The 19412-nt window shown below is 42.8% G+C and overlaps 1 protein-coding gene across 4 annotated transcripts in view; it reads left to right on the top strand.

Moving 5' to 3' along the window:
* The window catches only part of LONRF2 (LON peptidase N-terminal domain and ring finger 2), an 81301-nt gene that overhangs the window by 45125 nt on the left and 16764 nt on the right, over nt 1-19412 (top strand). For 3 of the 4 annotated variants that reach the window (XR_003857169.1, XM_029604790.1, XM_029604788.1), the window contains 3 exons: nt 6817-6975; nt 8033-8195; nt 12664-12813. Coding sequence is in view for 3 of the 4 variants with exons in the window: in XM_029604790.1 (XP_029460650.1) it covers nt 6817-6975; nt 8033-8195; nt 12664-12813 (472 nt within the window). In the remaining variant the exon portion in view is untranslated. The remainder of the gene's footprint in view (nt 1-6816; nt 6976-8032; nt 8196-12663; nt 12814-19412) is intronic. The other variant, XM_029604789.1, reaches the window with a different exon arrangement.

The following is a 19412-nucleotide window of genomic DNA, read 5'->3' as shown; positions in this document are numbered from 1 at the left end:
ATTAAACCTTGTTATTAAACTATATGCAAAAGTACTGGCAAACAGACTAAAGCATAAGAACATAAGAAATTGCCATGCTGGGTCAGACCAAGGGTCCATCAAGCCCAGCATCCTGTTTCCAACAGAGGCCAAAAAACCAGGCCACAAGAACCTGGCAATTACCCAAACACTAAGAAGAACCCATGCTACTGATGCAATTAATAGCAGTGGCTATTCCCTAAGTATACTTGATTAATAGCCGTTAATGGACTTCTCCTCCAAGAACTTATCCAAACCTTTTTTGAACCCAGCTACACTAACTGCATTAACTACCTTCTCTGGCAACAAATTCCAGAGCTTTATTGTGCGTTGAGTGAAAGAATTTTCTCCGATTAGTCTTAAATGTGTTACTTGCTAACTTCATGGAATGCCCCCTAGTCCTTCTATTATTCGAAAGTGTAAATAACCGAGTCACATCTACTCGTTCAAGACCTCTCATGATCTTAAAGACCTCTATCATATCCCCCCTCAGCCGTCTCTTCTCCCTTCTACCCTTCTTAATATCTAAAGGTGAAGTGGCCAAGGCAGGAGAGTTGTAGTTAATGTTCAAAGAGTGTTAGCTCTGCTGGAAAGTTGGCTAACTAAAGATCCTATCTTAATTGGATTTGGCGCTGAGAAAGCGTTTTGATAGTGTTTTGGTCCTTTTTGCGGGTTTTAGATTTCAACTCTATTCAGCTATTATATTCAAATCTTGAAGCACGAATATTATGCTTTCTGAACTGCCTTCTCTAGAGCGAGGAACACGCCAGGGTTGTCCTCTCTCACGACTGCTATTTATATTAACCTTTGGGAACCTTTAGTGGCGAAATTAGAAATGTTGGCTTCTGAGGCAGAAGGGTCTGTTAAAGCATCCCTTCTCAAAACCTTGCTATTCACTGACAGTATACTGTTATTTTTGCCAGATGCTCAATGGCACTCACAGAAAGTTTTAGATTTATTTACTGAATATGGGAGTTTTTCAGGTTTACATCTTAACTTAGATTAATTTGAAGCCCTTGATCTAACAGGGCAATTAAAAGATATCTGGACTCAATTCCCCTTAAAATGGGTGGGACACACTCTCACTCACTTAGGCTTAAAAATACATAGAGACCCTATGTATTCTCTAAATATGTATCCGGTCATTAAAATTTTTCAGCTGAAAAATAAGTTGGATGCATTTCCTATTTCTCTCATGGGATGGATAGCTTTGTTTAAAATGATGTTTCTTTCTCAACATTTGTAACTATTACAGATGATTCCCTCGATTATAAAAAGACAAAGACATACAGTTGATTTTGAGAGAATGGTCCAAATTCATATGGAATGGGAAGAGGGCTAGGTTGGCCGGACACAAATTAATGATCCCTAAGGAAGAGGAGTGATTTGAATTCCCAAACATCCATTTTTATAATATTGTTTGCTTGTTAAGATATGTAGCTGATTGGCTTGGGGATAAACCACTGTTTACTGATTTAACTATGGATAAAAAATTGATGACTCCTCTGTCTCCAAAATATATATATATATATATATATATATATATATATATATATATATATATATATATATATTTATTTATTTAGCATTTTATATACCGACGTTCTCGATACAAATATCAAATCAGGTCGGTTTACATAAACAAAACAATCGCGGTGAGGCGTTACAATAAACGGAGTTTCAGAACATGAGAATAATAAATATTAAATAAACAACAGTGACTCATCAAATGACGAGAATCTATATAGTAAATAACATGTAATAAAATAGATAATGGTGTAAATAACTAACTTGAAATAAAATAAATAATAAATAGAATAGTATAAAATATATATGTAAAGACAACAGTAACTCGTTATGATACGTGAAACATGTAGAGAATAACTAAGAATAAATGATGTGTTAATTTGGGATATACAGGTATCAGGGACCAATGTTTATGTGCCTGGTTATGAGTAATGCATGGGCTAAAGAATTAATGCATCCACAAGTGGAACAATCAAACAGGTGGGCTGTCAAATAACGTGGATTCATGTGGAGATAACTAAAAATAAATGATGAGCTGAACAGTGACCAATGTTTATGTGTTTAGATATCAGTAATGCATGAACTAAAGAATTAGTGCATCCACGCGGGAGGCTTTTCCTACAGGTGTGTTGTAAGTGGGTTGTCCAGATGAGGTGTAATCGGGCCTTGAAGAGGTGTGGGCGGTCGTGGAACTTGAGGTGTGGTCATGGAACTTGTAGTGAACTAATTTTACTCTTTGGCCCGTGTCAGAGTGTTCCTGCGATTCTGGAAATGCTTACATGTATATATCTTACATGTATATACATGTACATGTATATATCTTACATGTCTCCTGTTCGGAGCTCCCAGTTCCATCTTGCTGGCCAATTGTGAATTAAAGTCACCAGATATGCCTGGAAATATCTGGGACTGTCGTGGGAGAAGTCTTTTTTGTAACACTTCATGGCAATCCTAGATTCCATTTGGGATTTCTGTATGTCAGATATAAAATGTTAGAGGTAATGCACACAGGCATAGTACAATGTTTTATTGATTTACAGCACAAGAAGGAGCACTCCTTTAATTCAGTTGCATAGCCATGGGTGGGCCGGGGTGAGCCACAGCCCACCCACTTTGGGCTTGGGCCCACTCAATCAGGGCTACCTGACGCCAAATGAGGCCTGGCCAGGGCTGACTCCATCACGGTGGCTGAAGAACAAGAAGCCCGACCTCACTGAAGCAAGGCCGCCGTGGGAGCTCCCTCCCCTGGTGGTGAAGAGGAAGCCCCATCCCACCGAAGCAAGGCCACCACGGGAGCCCATCCCTGCGGCGGCGAAAAAGAAAGCCCCGCTGGAGTAAAGCTGCGGCAGAGCTGGAGCCCATCCCTGCGGCAAGGGAAGAAGAGGTTTGGCAGTGAGGCCTGGTGCATGCGTGTGAGAATGGGAGCTTGAGTGTAGGTGTTTGTGCGTGAGAATGGGAGTCTGGGTGTGGGTGTGTGTGAATGGTGCCTACATGTGTGAGAGAGATCTTATGTGTGTGGTTGAATGGGAGCCTGGTTGCATGAGTGAGAGCTTGTGTGTGCAAGGGAATCTGCGAGAGAAAGCATGAAACTTTGTGTGAGTGTGTGTGTGTGTGTGTGTTGTGTGAGAGAGAGAGGAAGGGAAGGAGATAGAAGACACAAAAAGAAGAGTGACCCTGGAGAAGAATTCAGAAATGTCTGACAAGGAGTAAGTGGAAAAAGAGACTGGGACCAATTGATTAGAAAAATAAAAAGACCAGACAAAGGAAAAAACACAATATTTTGAGATTTTAGTAGTTGGAATATGCTACCTTTGGTTATGTGCATTTCTTATAATTTTGTATTTTGCTCTTTAGCGTTCCACTGTTCAGAGTCTGGTTCTCATGCTTTCTATTTTGGTTTTGTCTACATGTTTCTATTCCTAAATTGTAGTCCCTTATTTCAGTATTAGGTAAGCGTCAATCTCTGTTCTCTCTCTGTGGGACTGAGGTGCAGTTTCTCTAAAGAATTTGTAGCAGTCTGGCTTACTCTGTTATCCCAATAGGTGGTGTATTAATGTTCTAGGGTCTGGTGTAGTATTTGCATTGCTTCTTTTACATAAGGTTGCTGTTATTTGAGTCCTGAGAGTCAGTTCTGTTATGTTATGGTATGGCAAGGTTCTAGGTGTTTTTTTCTTTTCTTTTTTTGCAGGGGTTTGTGTTACTTCACAAAATGTTTAGCAGTGGAGGGAGTCTCTTTTTTTGGCTTAGGTGACTCCAGAATTTGTGTGAACTGTCATAGTTTTACTCTGCATGCACCCGTTCTTATGATTATTGCTCTTTTGTTGTAGTTAAGGTGATCTCTACTTTTCTAGAAAGAGGATTCAGAAAGAATACATTGATATTTGGTTTATAACATTGATTGGATATGAAGTTTGTGTTCTTTGCTTTTTACCTGATATTCTTATCTACCTTATAAATGGGCTCTGACCGACGGCCCGCAAATGCGCAGTAGAGCACAGCTCTACTGCGCATGTGCGGGCAAGGACGTCGGTCTTAGCCAGCGTAAAAAAACAAAAAACATGGCGGCGTCGGGTGGCAGCAGCAGCGGCGATGGCGGCGGGTGGTGTCGGGTGGCAGCGGCGATGGCGGCGTCGGGTGGCAGCGGCGATGGCGGCGTCGGGTGGCAGCGGCGATGGCGGCGTCGGGCGGCAGCGGCAATGGCGGCGGGTGGCAGCGGCGGCGGCGATGGCGTCGGGTGGCAGCGGCGGTGGCAGCGACGGCCAGTAGCGAGGGAGGGAGGAGAGAGAGGGAGGGGACTGAGTGAGAGGGAGGGAGGGAGGAACTGAGTGAGGGGGAGGGAGGGACTGAGTGGGGGGGAGGGAGGGACTGAGTGGGGGGGAGGGAGGGACTGAGAGGAGGGAGGGGGTGGGGAAGAGTGAGGGGAGAGGGAGAATGAGGGAGAGGTGAGAGACAGGGATGTGAGTAAGTGGAAGGGTAAGAAGTTGTGGAGCAGAGAAAAAGGGAGTGGAGGAGGGCTGAGGGAGAGGGGATGGGATTGAGACAGGGTGGGGAGTGACTGAGGGAAGGGGAGGGAGGTGAGAGTGAGGGGAAGGAGGCAGTGGGAGACAGAGAGTGAGTAAGACTGAGGGGTGGGAAGGGGGTGAGTGACGGAGGGGAAGGGGGAATGAGGGAGAAAAAGTGTAGGAGGGTGCTGTTTTCGAAAATGGACCGAAAACAAAAATGTAATGTAGCCCGTTGTGACGGGCTTAACGGCTTGTGTATTTATAAATTGCAATAAAAATAAAATACAAATTGATAAGGATTTTTTAATGTTGATAAGTGCTTGAAATAAGAGTTAAAGTATTCTAAAAAGTTTCACTCATGATGCATAACGGCTGTTGTAGATTACTTTGGAACCCACTGGAGTAGATTTAGACCTGTATGCCTACAGGCCACCCTTGTTAACCTTGGACCCACCCAAAAAATCAGTTCTGGCTATGCCACTGCTTTAATTATTGTCTAGAACAGTTAAACTTCCTGCATAATGATTATTTAATTTATTTATAAATTTCTAGTTATGTGAGGGAAAACTTTTGATTCACATGCTAATTTATTTACTTCAGGAGAATTTCAATGTTTTGCCTATATGTGTGCACTAGGAAAATATTCTCTGTCAACAATATCCAGATTTTTGTATTCTACTCAATCATATAAGCTAATGTTCTCGCATGCTGAACAATGGCGTGTTGATGTTCAGGATACTACTTTCAGAGGATGTTAAAAAAATATACAAAGGTATACCGTAAGTTCAATATTCATGAGAGAAATGCAATTGTGAATATTACACAAGAATATAACTTCCCTGTTACAGGCATACATAATGGGTATTGCAGAAGTCTAAAACTCCTAATGCTAGACTTTTGCATGCATTATGGCAATGTTCTTATGTTAATTTCCGGAAGAATATTGGTGGAAAATTTGGCTTGGGTACTCCATAGTTTTTTTTGAGGTTTGTTTACTTGGAATGAACACAAGTATTTATTGATGAATACAATGGGATATTTCTGTATAAATGTTGCCTGATTGGAAAACAATGTATTCTAGTGAAATGGTTAATGTCAGACACGCCTATGTTTGATATGTGGCTTATGAAATTGGTAGATTTATTAAGTTTTGAGGCTTAATCTAGTCTGTTAGAGACTGCTGCGGCAGTCAAAAAAGCAAACAGAATGTTGAGAATTATTAGAAAGGGCATGGTGAATAAAACGGAAAATGTCATAATGCCTCTGTATCGCTCCATGGTGAGACCGCACCTTGAATACTGTGTACAATTCTGGTCGCCGCATCTCAAAAAAGATATAATTGCGATGGACAAGGTACAGAGAAGGGCTACTAAAATGATAAGGGGAATGGAACAGCTCCCCTATGAGGAAAGACTAAAAAGGTTAGGACTTTTCAGCTTGGAGAAGAGATGGCTGAGGGGGGATATGACAGAGATGTTTAAAATCATGAGAGGTCTAGAACGGGTAGATGTGAATCGGTTATTTACTCTTTCGGATAATAGAAAAACTAGGGGTCACTCCATGAAGTTAGCATGTGGCACATTTAAAACTAATTGGAGAAAGTTCTTTTTCACTCAACGCACAATTAAACTCTGGAATTTGTTGCCAGAGGATGTGGTTAGTGCAGTTAGTATAGCTGTGTTTAAAAAAGGATTGGATAAGTTCTTGGTGGAGAAGTCCATTACCCTGCTATTAATTAAGTTGACTTAGATAATAACCACTGCTATTACTAGCAACAGTAACATGGAATAGACTTAGATTTTGGGTACTTGCCAGGTTCTTATGGCCTGGATTGGCCACTGTTGGAAACAGGATGCTGGGCTTGATGGACCCTTGGTCTGACCCAGTATGGCATATTCTTATGTTGTCCTGTCTTGTCCAGCCTGGCCTGCCTTATCCAGCCTATCCAGTTAAACCCTACAGGCCCCCAGAACCCAGGGGCTCAACCTGCGGAAGAAGGGGCTGGCTAGGCAGAAGATAAACCCAGCTCCTGCCCTGCTCCTGAGAGCGTGTTTCCAGTCCTCATGACAAGAATGATGTGCAATTTTGACTGTGTGTGTAGGAAGGTGAAAGCACCTGGTTTTCATTAATGTTAGGGCAGTATTAATGTAAAATCTTTAGAGACTGTGATTTGGAAATTATATTCAACAATAGGAAAACTAGTGATTTTATATCATTTCAGTCTTTACCAAGTGAAACCAAATTTTCTTTTTTTTTTTTTTTTTTGTAGCCTAACTAAAGATGTGCCCATCTTTGTCTGCACCATGGCCTTCCCTACCATCCCTTGTCCGCTTTATGTCTTTGAACCTCGATACCGGTTAATGATCAGGAGAAGCATGGAAACTGGCACCAAACAGTTTGGCATGTGCATAGCTGACGAACTAAAAGGGTAAGCATTTTGGAGTGATGCATCTTCCAAGAACGAAACTTCCCAGATTGCACTGTTTACACTTTTATAGTATTGCTCTGTCCCACTGCTCACCAGTCCTCTGAAAGGCATTCTGTTTGCCTTACTTAGCACTTGGCAAATGTACGGCTCCCAGAGGTGCCAGATAATCTGCTGCCACCTCATAAGTTACCTTCAGCAAAGAATGGCACTGAAACCCATGCCAGGGTCAGCTGGGAGGAGCCCTTCATCCACCACTTTGTGATCTCCCCCATGACATGAATCGATAATTGTTCAGTGTAAATAGTAATGCATAAATTATTTCACCTTGATATGGGACAGCCCACCAGGGAAAAGAACTCAGAAATAAGCTTTTGCCTAATGCTCACCTGTGCTGGCAGGGTCCACTGCTCTAATTTAAAAAATTCAGAAGGTGAATTTGTTTTCTTTAGTGCTCTCTGTACATCGTTTTGTATTGTCCTGGAGCATCTGACCAGGGGATTAATGGGAAGGCTTTGCCATTATACCTGCGCTACATTTTTCAGTAGCTCACTTGATGATGGAGGAGGGTTTGAATGTGAAATCCTGAAATTTTATGATAAAAAAGGGTCATGGTTGAATATGGCAGAGATTCTTGAGATACCGCCCTTGGTTTTTCTATCAGCTGTATCTATTTAAAATATAAAATTACTACTTTCAGGCATCACTGAAACTTGATGTATGAGCAAACAGCTAAAATATTCTGTTATCAATGCATTTTTACAAATGTTTTCACTTAATTATGTTCTTATGTGAGATTTTACATAATTTATAGAGGTTTTCTGGATTTTCTATATTATTGCTTTGGCTTGTTTTTAATTTTTGGTTGTGTTTAATTTTTATATTATGTGTGCTTTTTAATATGTTTGATGTAATTGAATTTCTTAGCTGTTTTGAGATAACCTGATTTAGAAGTGCGGGGATATAAGCAAATAAAACTAAAATGTTTTGCATTGTGGGTAGGGGAGAGAGGGGTATTTTTTTCCCCCTGTATTTTATTTTATAATTCTTTTTGTTTCAGCTTTGCTGATTATGGCTGTATGTTAGAGGTCAGGGATGTCAAGTTTTTCCCCGATGGGCGCTCTGTTGTTGATACAGTTGGACTTAGTCGATTCAGGGTATTAAGCCATGGCCAGAGAGATGGATATAACACAGCAAACATTGAATACCTCAGTGACAAAAAGGTAACGTAAACATTTTGATGGATTCGCTTGAATTTAAATAGATCTATTAAACCCATGTTATTACTGTATGTATTTCAAATGATATTAGGAAGGTCATCACAGGCCCAGATTTCCTGGATAAAGTAATGCAGTTACCAGAGCAGTCCTGGGGTATTTATAAATAACATAAATAAAATAACGCAACATAAAAACATAGGGGTCCGTTTTCAGCTGCTGTGCAGCTTGGCTAGTTAGCAGATAAACATATCCGGCTAACTGGCAGGGTATATTCAGCAGTTACGCCGCTGAATATACTCGTTTTATCTTAGTGAGCCGGTTATGTCTAACCGGTTAACTTTACGACATCCTATGGCCCGACCAGAGTTAGCCATATAAGTTAAAGTGGCTAACTCTGAATATTAGCTGTTTAACCTACGTGGCTAACTACTCTCCTCCTCAGAATGCCTCTTGCTCGCCCAGAGAATGCCCCCTTCTTAGAAACCCGGCCCGAATTTCGCCCGATAAGGGCTAAATATAGCCGAGTAAGCCATATAGTTGGATAACTATTATGTTGTCTGTCTAAATGGCTTTTGAATATGGACCCCATAGTTGACAAAATCTTAGTGTAAATAAATAGGAAGCATTAAACGAGAGCAGGATATAGCCAAGATCATGTGTAAGGTGGCAAGGAAAGTCCTGATATCTAGCTTGAAAGAACAAAAGTCTCACTAAACAGACGAGTTTTAAGTAGCTTCTTAAATGACTTAGTCATTTGTAAGTCATAAAGAGAGAGAGGGGTAGAGTTGTTCGAATGTAGGAATGAAAATTGAAGAGGAGCGTTCATGTGTCACGGCTAACCTGGCTGAACATAGGGATGGCGCATTGAGTAGAAACTGCCTAGAGGAGTGTAGAGTGAGGCTCGGAGTGGGGATGCGTAGAGTGAAGCTGATCCATGGTGATGAGATATTGTGCAAGAGAATTGTGTATTAATACGGTGGTTTTACAGTGCATGTGCCAGTGAACGCAGCCAGTGGCAAGCCTTGAGTGTAGGAGTAATGTGTTCTCTGATGTGAGCAGGCCCGGCTGGGTGCATTAGTATGAGGCAGCTTACCTGGAGGGGTGGCGCCAAATCTACCAGCAGCTGAAGAGGAAGAGAGGCGACGGGGTAACAACCCATCAGCGGCATAGTTCAACCCGCCGGCGACTGAAAATAAGGAAATACCGCACCATCGCAGTGTTCCCTGTAATCTGCGGCATGTGCGCTTGTGCACAAACTTTTCCCAGAAGCATGCATGGCTTCAGCTCCAAACCCCTACCTCCAGAGCGGGAAGGCCTGCGGGTTGTAGTGGGGCTCATCCCACCATGGCCCGAACAGAACAGGAGGCCGTGTATTTGTGTATCCGTGTGAAAGTTTATATATGTGTGTGTATATCTTAGTGCGAGCTTGTGTGTGTCTGTGTGTGTGTGTGACAGCCTGTATGCATATGTATACGTACGTCACAACCTGTATTCATCTGTGTGACTGAGAGCCTGTATGCATATGTGTGTGTGTCGCTGTGTGAGAGCTTACGTGCTTGTGTGTTTGTCTGTGAGGGCCTGTGCGTATGTGTGTGTGTGAGAGAGTCTGTGTATATGTATGTGTGTGCACCTATGAAAATCTATGTATCACATATAGGTACTCACAGGTATGCAAACACACATATGTCTGTAAGGGAGAGAGAACCTGTATATGAGAGAGAGTGTGTGTGAGAGCATGAGCATGTATATGAGACAGGGAGTGTGTGAGAGAATCAATGTGTTGTATACGCATGTGTGTGTGTGTGAGGGAGAGAGAGAGAGGATAGTTTGTGAGGCCCTACTTCCCCAAATCCATGACAGTTTCAGGGTGGCTGGAAATCAAAAGATCCCAGGTATGGAGAGAAGGAGATTTTTTTTATCCTTATTAGTTTTAATTATTGGGTATAATTTGATATTTTTGCTGTTTTGAAATATTTTGTTTTTTTGGGAAATATTAGGACATTTTTTAATTTTTGGATTTTTTGAAATATTTTATTGGGGTTTGGGAAATTTTGGATATTCTATTCATTAACTAGTTTGAAATATTTATTCTTTTTATGAATATGATTTTACTATTATGTTTTATATTTCTTGATTTTATTATTTAATGTTTTATGAGGAATGCTAATGTTTGCTCTGAATATAGAGGCTGACTCGTTGTGGATTCCAGTTCAGTTCTTCTCAATACAATTCTGTTTATACTTTCTGGTCTCCTTATTCTGCATTTGGTCAGGGTCTGTCTGTATTCTGCATATGTGACCGAAGTGAGTTATTTTGCTGGCATCTAGTTTCTGTATAGGGATCTAAAGCAGCCTGGCTTATTCTGTTTTCCTAATAGGAATGTTGCATTTTCATAGATAAGGTTGTTACTGTTTTGAGTGCTGGCAGTATTGTTATGGTATGGGAGGTTTACTATATTGTAATGGTAGTTACGTTTATTCATGGTTTTCTGAGGTGCCATTATAAATTCCATAGGCGTTCCAAGTGCCTTTTTTGCAGTTTTCTGGTTGGCACCACAGCAGTGCATATAAATATAACATACATGTTGTAAGTGATATTTTGCTTCAGAAGACTGTACTTTTGAATGCTTTTTCAAGTAAAATTTATTATGAGTGTCTCTGTAGAGGGTGACTGAGTGTGTGTGCATGCGTGCGCAAGGCTGTAAGGTTTCCCTGGGGCAGCATTTCCCAACCGGTGTGCCGCAGCACACTAAAGTGCCCTGGCTGGAATGCAGGTGTGCCACAGCTGCAGTCTCATTTCCTGTTTCCCTAGTGGCCTGCAGGGGGAGTCGGAGAGCAGCACTTATGGGCAGCTGCTCTTGCTTTCCTCTCTGCTGACTTTCTGCTCTGCAGCAGAAACTGCATGGGGTCCTGTGGTCTCCTGAAATCTGCTGGCCCCGTGCAGTTCAGATTGCAGAGGGAAGCTGGCAAAGGAGGAAGCAGCAGCAGCACTGGGTAAGCCTGCTCACAGGCTTCTTCTGTACAAGGATTGGGGTTGGGGTGAGGAAAGAGCTGAATGTACCACTGGGTGTGGGGGAGAGTGAAGGGAAGGTGATGATGCTTCATGGAGAGGTGAGGAAAGAGAAGGTGATGGTGGTGCCAAGGAGTGAGGTTGAGGGAAGGTGATGCTAGGGGATGGAGGGAAAAAGAAAAGGTGATGACGGGGTGGGGGAGATGGAAGATTATGACGATAATGATGCTGGTGAGGAAGAGGAGTGGAGAAAGAGGGAAGGTGATGGTGCCAGGGAGGGATGAGGGAGAGGGCAGGTGATGCCAGGGGTTGGAAGGGAAGAAAAGGTGATTGGCATGGGGTGTAGAGGGAGAGAGAAGAGAAAGTGATGTTGCCAGGGATGCCTGTCATCAGTTAGCTCTGTTGATTGTCTTGGAAGAATGTTGCCGGTTGTGCTCTTGTAGCAGCTGTTTATGAAGACATGGCTAGAACAGTCGTCATGGAGGTAGAGAAGATGAAGAATAGTAACACAGAGCGGAAAGAGTAGGAGAGTACTGTAATATTCCTTGAATTTAACTAAATTTGTGAAATTACCTGTCTTATGAGGAGAGGGAGAAGCTGTCTTGTTCCTTGTACATAATCCTGGAGAGAGTTCTAGGGACAAAGCTCAAACTTGAATTGGTGTGGCCTTTATGAGTAAGTTATAATGATTGAGAATGTGACCTGCTAGCTTTTAATAAACTGCTTGTTCTCCTGTAAAGCAGAGATTCTCAACTCTCTCCTCAGGCAGCAATTTTTCAGTCTCTTCTTGGAGGTTGAGATATTTGCATATCTCAACCTGCATTTTAGACCCAATGTACATTTATTTATTCAAAAGAATGTGCCTTTTGCCTTTTCACTTTTTAAAGTGATTCTCATAGGAAACAGTCATAATAAACAAACAAAATACAATCAAAAGTACACAGACTAAAAGATGTAAAATAAGACTAAACAAGCTAATCAACTCTTAAGCCACTAGGCCAGAACCCAAGAGAACATGGGAAAAAAAAACCCAAACAATCCCTGGACTTGGAGGCCTACCTAAATTTAAAAAGCCTTTTAACTGCTTTCTGAAAGACTGTTTACAGGTGATGGTATGTAAACATTCAGGGACAGAGGTAAATATATCTCAGGCATTATTATTATTCTTTAGTGTGAAAACTGCACCGACACGGGTGCTCCCTAGGGACTGGGTTGAGAACTACTGCTGTAATAGTATGAATTAATAATTTTTCCTAGATTTAATGCTTTTGGGCTTTTTGTTTTTTAATTTTCAATAATGGCTCATTTCTAACTTTATGGTGGCTTGTGTTTATCCTACAAGTTTTTACTTTTTGGATTTGTTGAGGCTCAAAGTTAGCAGAGATTCCTTACTGTGGAACCCACCTCATATATCATGAACAGATATGAAAAATATTTGTGTACCATCGTGTTTATTGGACAGGTGGAAGGACTGGAGTATGAAGAACTTGTCGAACTCCACAATTCAGTGTATGAGCAGGCTGTTGCCTGGTTCACGTCTCTCAAAGATGACATGAAAGCACAAATCCTTAGTCACTTTGGGTCAATGCCAGAAAAGGAATCTGATCCACAGGTAAAACCATTTTTGCATGAGTAATCCAACTTTATTATGACAAAACTCTTAAGGTGATCCATACTTTGAAATAAGGCCGCTGTGCAAGGCAATGGTCTACAACCATAATGAAGTCTATTGTGCAGTAAGGGGCTGGATATTAAAGCCATCTCCATGCATAAAATCTGATTTTATGTGCAGAAACGTCTCATACAAAATAGACTGTGGTTCTGTCAATACTAAAGTTCGCATTTATCCTTGTTTTGTACATAATCTAAACCAGCGAGTGGACAAGTTTAGCCGAATAAGTTGTTCAGGACATTCAGTTGGATAAAAGTCCCACTGAATATACTTTCCTAAAGTTATCCTGCAGCCTTTAGCTGAATAACTTTAAACCTAACCAGCTAGCTTTTGAATATGGCCGGTTAGGTCTAAATCTATCCGGCCTTGTGTGGCTGGATAACTGGCTACTTAACTGGATAGTTTCAAAACATCTGGTTAAGTGGCATCCCTGTAGGAAAAAGGAAACTTCACCATGGACCTCTAGGCCACTTCCCACCTCATATTTAACAAAACCCCTCCCCAAAACTCCTCCTAAACCAAACGCTCGGCGCTGGCCCTTTAGCCCTCCCTCCCACCCCACTAAATACTAAAAAAAAAAAATTGCCTCCTCCATCATCACCCCTGACCCCCACCACTGCCACCCTTTCCCTGAAGCCTCTCACCCACTCATAACCCCATTTTGAAACCTAAGATCGCATCCCAGGCACTTCCAGTGTTCTGGTAATAGCGCTGGAAGTGTACACTATTGGTGTAACAGTTCAGCCTAGTGGTGAGGTGTGTTATTTTTTTTTCCCCGCTACAGGAGTGCCACTTCACTGGATATCTTTTAAAGATATCCAGTTAAGTGGCTGGGTATCCAGTGACACAAGGGCAGATAATTTTGAAACCATGTCTGAAATAGGGACCTATGTGTGTCTCAACCTCAAATATCATCTTTGTTGACCCAAAAACCTGTAAACACCATAAATTTGATCAATTTATTTTTTGTGCTTTTTCACCAAATTAGTAGAAATAAAGGTCAACAAACAAGTTGTAGGTGATACCTTTTAAGTGTGTATGTGGGCAAATTATATTCGGACTATTGTATTCGCTTCTTTCCTGGCGTGTAGACGGACTCAGGACCAGTGGGTTATGCACCTCTGCCAGCAGATGGAGACTGAGCAAGTTGACGTCACAGTTTATATACTCCTGCAGCGACATCAGCCTGCCAGTATTCTCCGTCTCCAGCAGATGGTGGACGTTCATCTCCCTATGGGGATTGCTTCAGATTTCAGGAGATTTAAAAGCCCTGCTCTCCTGCGGTGATATCAGTTGGTCCCTTCCCTAGTTGAGAATTCCTGAGGTGATTTCCGTGGTCCCTCAGAGGTGTGCCTTGGTCTGGTAGCTGTTTTTTGCTGGGGTGGACTTAGCTGATTATATAGCTTAAAGGCAGCGGGTGCAGGAAGCCAACCACGGTGATGACAACAGATGCCCTCTCCCCCTGCAGCCAGAAACCGTCTCTGTACTCAGCTGGGAAGGGCTGAGCTCAGGTAAGTTTAAAAAAAAAAAAAAAAGTCAGTATAGAGGGGTTTGTTTTATTTATTTATTTAAGTTCTTTTAATATACCGATGCTCAAGACAAGGTCTTATCGTACCGGTTTACAATAAACAAGGGGGGAAACCAGTTAACACAGGAAGCGAAAGTTACATTAAAACAGGGAGGTCGAACATGGCTGTTTGAAGAGAAAGGATAGATTAACAATTTCTATTCTAAATGTATAGAAGAGCCGAACAGCAAGGAGCGGTTGCTTCTCTGTTAAACTTAAATACATATTTACATAGTGGAGATTCAATTGTAATGTTGATATACATGAGCGGTTCTAGAATAGCAGATACTTAATGCAGCTGGAAGAGGACATCAACCGGGGGGTGGAGGTCCTTGCGGGTACCATGGGTTTCTTTAGCGATAAGCTTGGGTGAAGAGCCAAGTTTTCAGTTTTTTTTCTGAATGTGAGATGACAATGTTCCTGGCGTAGGTCTGGTGGGAGAGAGTTCCAGTGATGTGGTCCCGCAGTGGAAAGCGCTCGTTTTTCGATGGAGTTACGTTTAGTGGAACTGCTGGGAGGAACTTGTAGGGAGCCTCTGTATGCAAATCTGGTAGGCCTTGATGAGGAGTGTAATTTGAGGGGTATGGTGAGTTGCAGAGAGGATTGATGATATATGGATTTGTGAATGATGGTCAGAGTCTTGAAGAGTATTCAAGACTCTGACCATCATTTTTGTAGGGTTTTGTAGGACTTCCTCCAGTCTCTGTGCTCGGCGTGCCATTTCGACATTCGTTCCCGCTCCTGTGGGGCTTAACGGAAATGGGCAACCTGGCAGGTTGAGCAGCCCGGGTGGCTTAGGTCCCGTAGTTAGGCTTTTTCCTATGCACCATATGGTAGGCCGTGGTGGCATTTTTGTGCGCTTCGGTGCGTGTTCGACTGCCCTCTACAGGAATGTCAGTGTGTGCAGTGCATCTGGCTCTGCGTATGTCATGTGCACTCAGTTTTGGGCATACTTCCTCTGGGCACATTTTTCAGCATAACGGTGGTGTGCCCAGATTTTGTCACACCGTTTGTGCATTTGTTTTTGCGGCGCTTAATCTGGGGCGCCTAATTTTTGTGCGCATAAAATTTGTGTGCTTAAAAATTTTCAGCACCGGCCGACTTGACACACATTCTCAGTCAACTGCTGTTGTAATGGTGCTGGTGAACAAGAAACCTTTCTTTCTGTGTTGCCTGTCATATTCGGGCATTTCAACCTGAAGTGCCCTCTAACGTGTCAACGCTGCTTAGACGCTCAGGTAAAATTGTCTTCCTCTGATTTAGCTAAGCCTGGTTCTTCCCAGGTGGATGATGGCCTGGTTAAGGACTTGTCTGGAGGTATGCTAGACCTTGGAATTCCCCTGACTGCAGGAGATGCCAGCTCAGTGGGCCCCGCTCCAGTACCTTCTGGTTTTGGCCTGGATTCTTCTGCCTTTTCTTGGGTAGAGTATTTTTCAGGGATTGCAATCCTTTCTTCAGGCACAGTTCTCAATCTGGTCAGATTGGATGCTCAGCTGGTGGCCCCTCCTCTTCCAGTCCTATGTTTAAGCACCAAAGCATGCCTCAGTTAGCTGCGAGTATTCCAGACAAGAACCCAGATGGCACTGATGAGGCAGAGGCAAATCCTGATTCCCTGGAGGATGTGGAAATTCCTCTGGGACTGGAACAGTATCAGACCATGTTGCGGTTCTTTTATAGGAATGAACTGCTGGCTCTGATTTCCCAGACCTTGAAGATGCTGGGAGTACCTGGGCAGATTTCATGTCTGAGCCAAAGAAGAATCTTATTTTGATTTCCTTGCATAAAGCCTTTTGTTTTTTCCCTGTTATGGAAGCCATTCATGAGTTGATTGATCTTGAATGGGACACTCTAGAGGTGAATTTCAAAGGGGGTCGGACATTGGAGGGGCCTGTACTTCCTGGACCCAGCAGTGAGGGAGCGTTTGTATTTTCCGAAGGTAGATGCGCTGGTCTATGCCATTTCTAAGTGGATGACTGTTCCCATGGAGGGAGGAGCGGCCTTGAAGGATGTGCATGATAGGAGAATTGAGGCCATTCTCAAGCAAGCACTCCTGGTTGTCTCGTTGGAACCCACAGTCACAGGACTATTTGGTTCAGCTCCACTTGCCGATGGAAATCTGCTCTCACTTGCAGTGGTGGTTGCAAGAAGTTCATCTGAGAAAGGGAGTCTCCCTGACGTTGCTGAATTGGTTGATATTCACGACAAAAATGAGTCTCCAGGGTTGGAGAGCCCACTGTTGGGAACTAACAGCACAAGGGCACTGGAACACAGAAGAATCTGAAACATCAGTCTGCTGGAAGCCCGGGCAGTCCAGTTGTCGTGCTTGCAATTCAGCGACAGACTGCAGGGTCAAGCAGTCCGAATAATGTTGGACAACGCAATGACAGTGGTTTACATCAATCAGCAGGGAAGAACCAAGAGCGAGTAAGTGTCGCTGGAAATAGACCGTCTTATGGAATGGGCGGAAGGGCATCTTCAAGCGATCTCTGCCTCTCACATTGCAGGAAAAGACAACGTAAGAACAGACTTTCTCAGCCGGGAGAGTCTGGACCCGGGAGAACACGTGTTGTCAGACGAAGCGTTTCACCTGATAGTGGGTCGCTGGGGCTTTCTGTTCCTAGACTTGCTGGCAACTTCTCGCAATGCGAAGTTCTTCGATTCTTCAATTGCAGGAGAGATCTGAAGTCCTTGGGTATCGATGCTGTCATACAAGTCTGGCCGGGAGACAAGCTACTGTATGTCTTTCCTCCATGGCCCCTGTTGGGCACAATAGTTCTCAGGATTGAAGGCCACAGGGAGATGGTGCTCCTGGTGGTATTGGATTGGCCCAGAAGACCGTGATATATGGATTTGCGGAGAATTGTAGTAGAGTCTCCCCTTCGTCTTCCGTTGCACAAGAATCTGTTGCAGCAGGGGCCTTTCCTTCATGAAGATCAGACTCTATTTAGTCTTGCAGTATGGCCCTTGAAAGAGCTTGCTTGTTGAAGAGTGGTTATTCTTCTGCAATGATTACCACCTTGTTATGTGCTCGGAAGTTCTCCACTTCCTTAACCTATGTGCGGGTTTGGCGAGTGTTTGAGACTTGGTGTGAGGATCAAGGTGTTCGTCCTCGTTTAGTGAAGATCCTGCTCATTTTGGAATTTTTTCAGATAGATTAAATAAGGGATTGGCATTTAATTCCTTGAAGGTACAGGTTGCAGCTCTTGCATGTTTCCGAGGCCAGGTCAATGGTGAATCCTTATCGTCTGGATTACAAACTGGCTAAAAGACAGGAAACAGAGAGTAGGATTAAATGGACAATTTTCTCAGTGGAAGGGAATGGGCAGTGGAGTGCCTCAGAGATCTGTATTGGGACACATTTTTCAATTTATTTATAAATGATCTGGAAAGAAATGCGACGAATGAGGTAATCAAATTTGCAGATGATACAAAATTGTTCAGAGTAGTTAAATCACAAGCAGATTGTGATAAATTGCAGGAAGACCTTGTGAGAATGGAAAATTGGGCATCGAAATGGCAGATGAAATGCGGATAAATGCAAGGTGATGCATATAGGGAAAAATAACCCATGCTATAGTTACACAATGTTAGGTTCCAATTTAGAAGCTACCACCCAAGAAAGAGATCTAGGCGTCATAGTGAATAACACATTGAAATCATCGGTTCAGTGTGCTGCGGCAGTCAAAAAAGCAAACAAAATGTTGGGAATTATTAGAAAGGGAATGGTGAATAAAATGGAAAATGTCATAATGCCTCTATATCGCTCCATGGTGAGACCGCACCTTGAATACTGTGTACAAGTCTGGTTGCCGCATCTCAAAAAAGATATAGTTGCGATGGAGAAGGTACAGAGAGGGGCAACCAAAATGATAAAGGGAATGGAACAGCTCCCCTATGAGGAAAGACTAAAGAGGTTAGGAATTTTCAGCTTGGAGAAGAGATGGCTGAGGCGGGATATGATAGAGGTGTTTAAAATCATGAGAGGTCTAGAACGGGTAAATGTGAATCAGTTTACTCTTTCGGATAATAGAAAAACTAGGGGGCACTCCATGAAGTTAGCATGTGGCACATTTAAAACTAATCAGAGAAAGTTCTTTTTTACTCAATGCACAATTAAACTCTGGAATTATTTGCCAGAGGATGTGGTTAGTGCAGTTAGGGTAGCTGTGTATAAAAAAGGATTGGATAAGTTCTTGGAGAAGAAGTCCATTACCTGCTATTAATTAAATTGACTTAGAAAATAGCCACTGCTATTACTAGCAACAGTAACCTGGATCAGACTTAGTTTTTGGGTACTTGCCAGGTTCTTATGGCCTGGATTGGCCACTGTTGGAAACAGGATGCTGGGCTTGATGGACCCTTGGTCTGACCTAGTATGGCATGTTCTTATGTCTCATCCCGATGTGGCTCATTTCCTGAAGGGAATGAATCATCTTCATCCTCCCTTACGGTTACCAGTTCCCTTTTGGAGTCTTAACCTGGTATAGGATTTCTTGGCGGGTCCTATGTTTCGACCACTGCATGGCCTATCCTTGCGGGTATTGAGTTCCTGGTGGTGATATGTTCTGTGCGCTGAATTGCCGAGCTTCAAGCCTGGTCTTGCTGGGAGCCATTCCTTCGGGTGACTCCAGGAGTGATTTCTTGCCTAAAGTATTCTTGGATTTTCACTTGAATCAGTCCATTTCCTTGCCATCATTGGATAAGGGGAAAGATGCGGAAGAGTATTTACTGTTGTGTCCTTTGGATGTCAAGAGACATGTTGTGCGGTATCGGGAGGTTTCTAAACCTTTCTGAAAGACAGATCACCTGTTTGTCCTTCATGATGGAAGGAAGCAGGGCAAACCAGCTTCATGGGCTACAATAGCTCTTTGAATTAAGGAGGTAGTCATGGCCACATATGTGGAGGCTGAAAAGCCGTTGCCTACTCAGGTTAGGGTTTATTCCACTAGGGCTCAGGCAGTGTCATGGGCCG

Source organism: Rhinatrema bivittatum, chromosome 5, assembly GCF_901001135.1.
Source record: "Rhinatrema bivittatum chromosome 5, aRhiBiv1.1, whole genome shotgun sequence".
NCBI classification, from domain to species: domain Eukaryota; kingdom Metazoa; phylum Chordata; class Amphibia; order Gymnophiona; family Rhinatrematidae; genus Rhinatrema; species Rhinatrema bivittatum.
The sequence above is the reverse complement of the archived record's forward strand: the minus strand, read 5'-3'. Positions and strand labels throughout refer to the sequence as shown.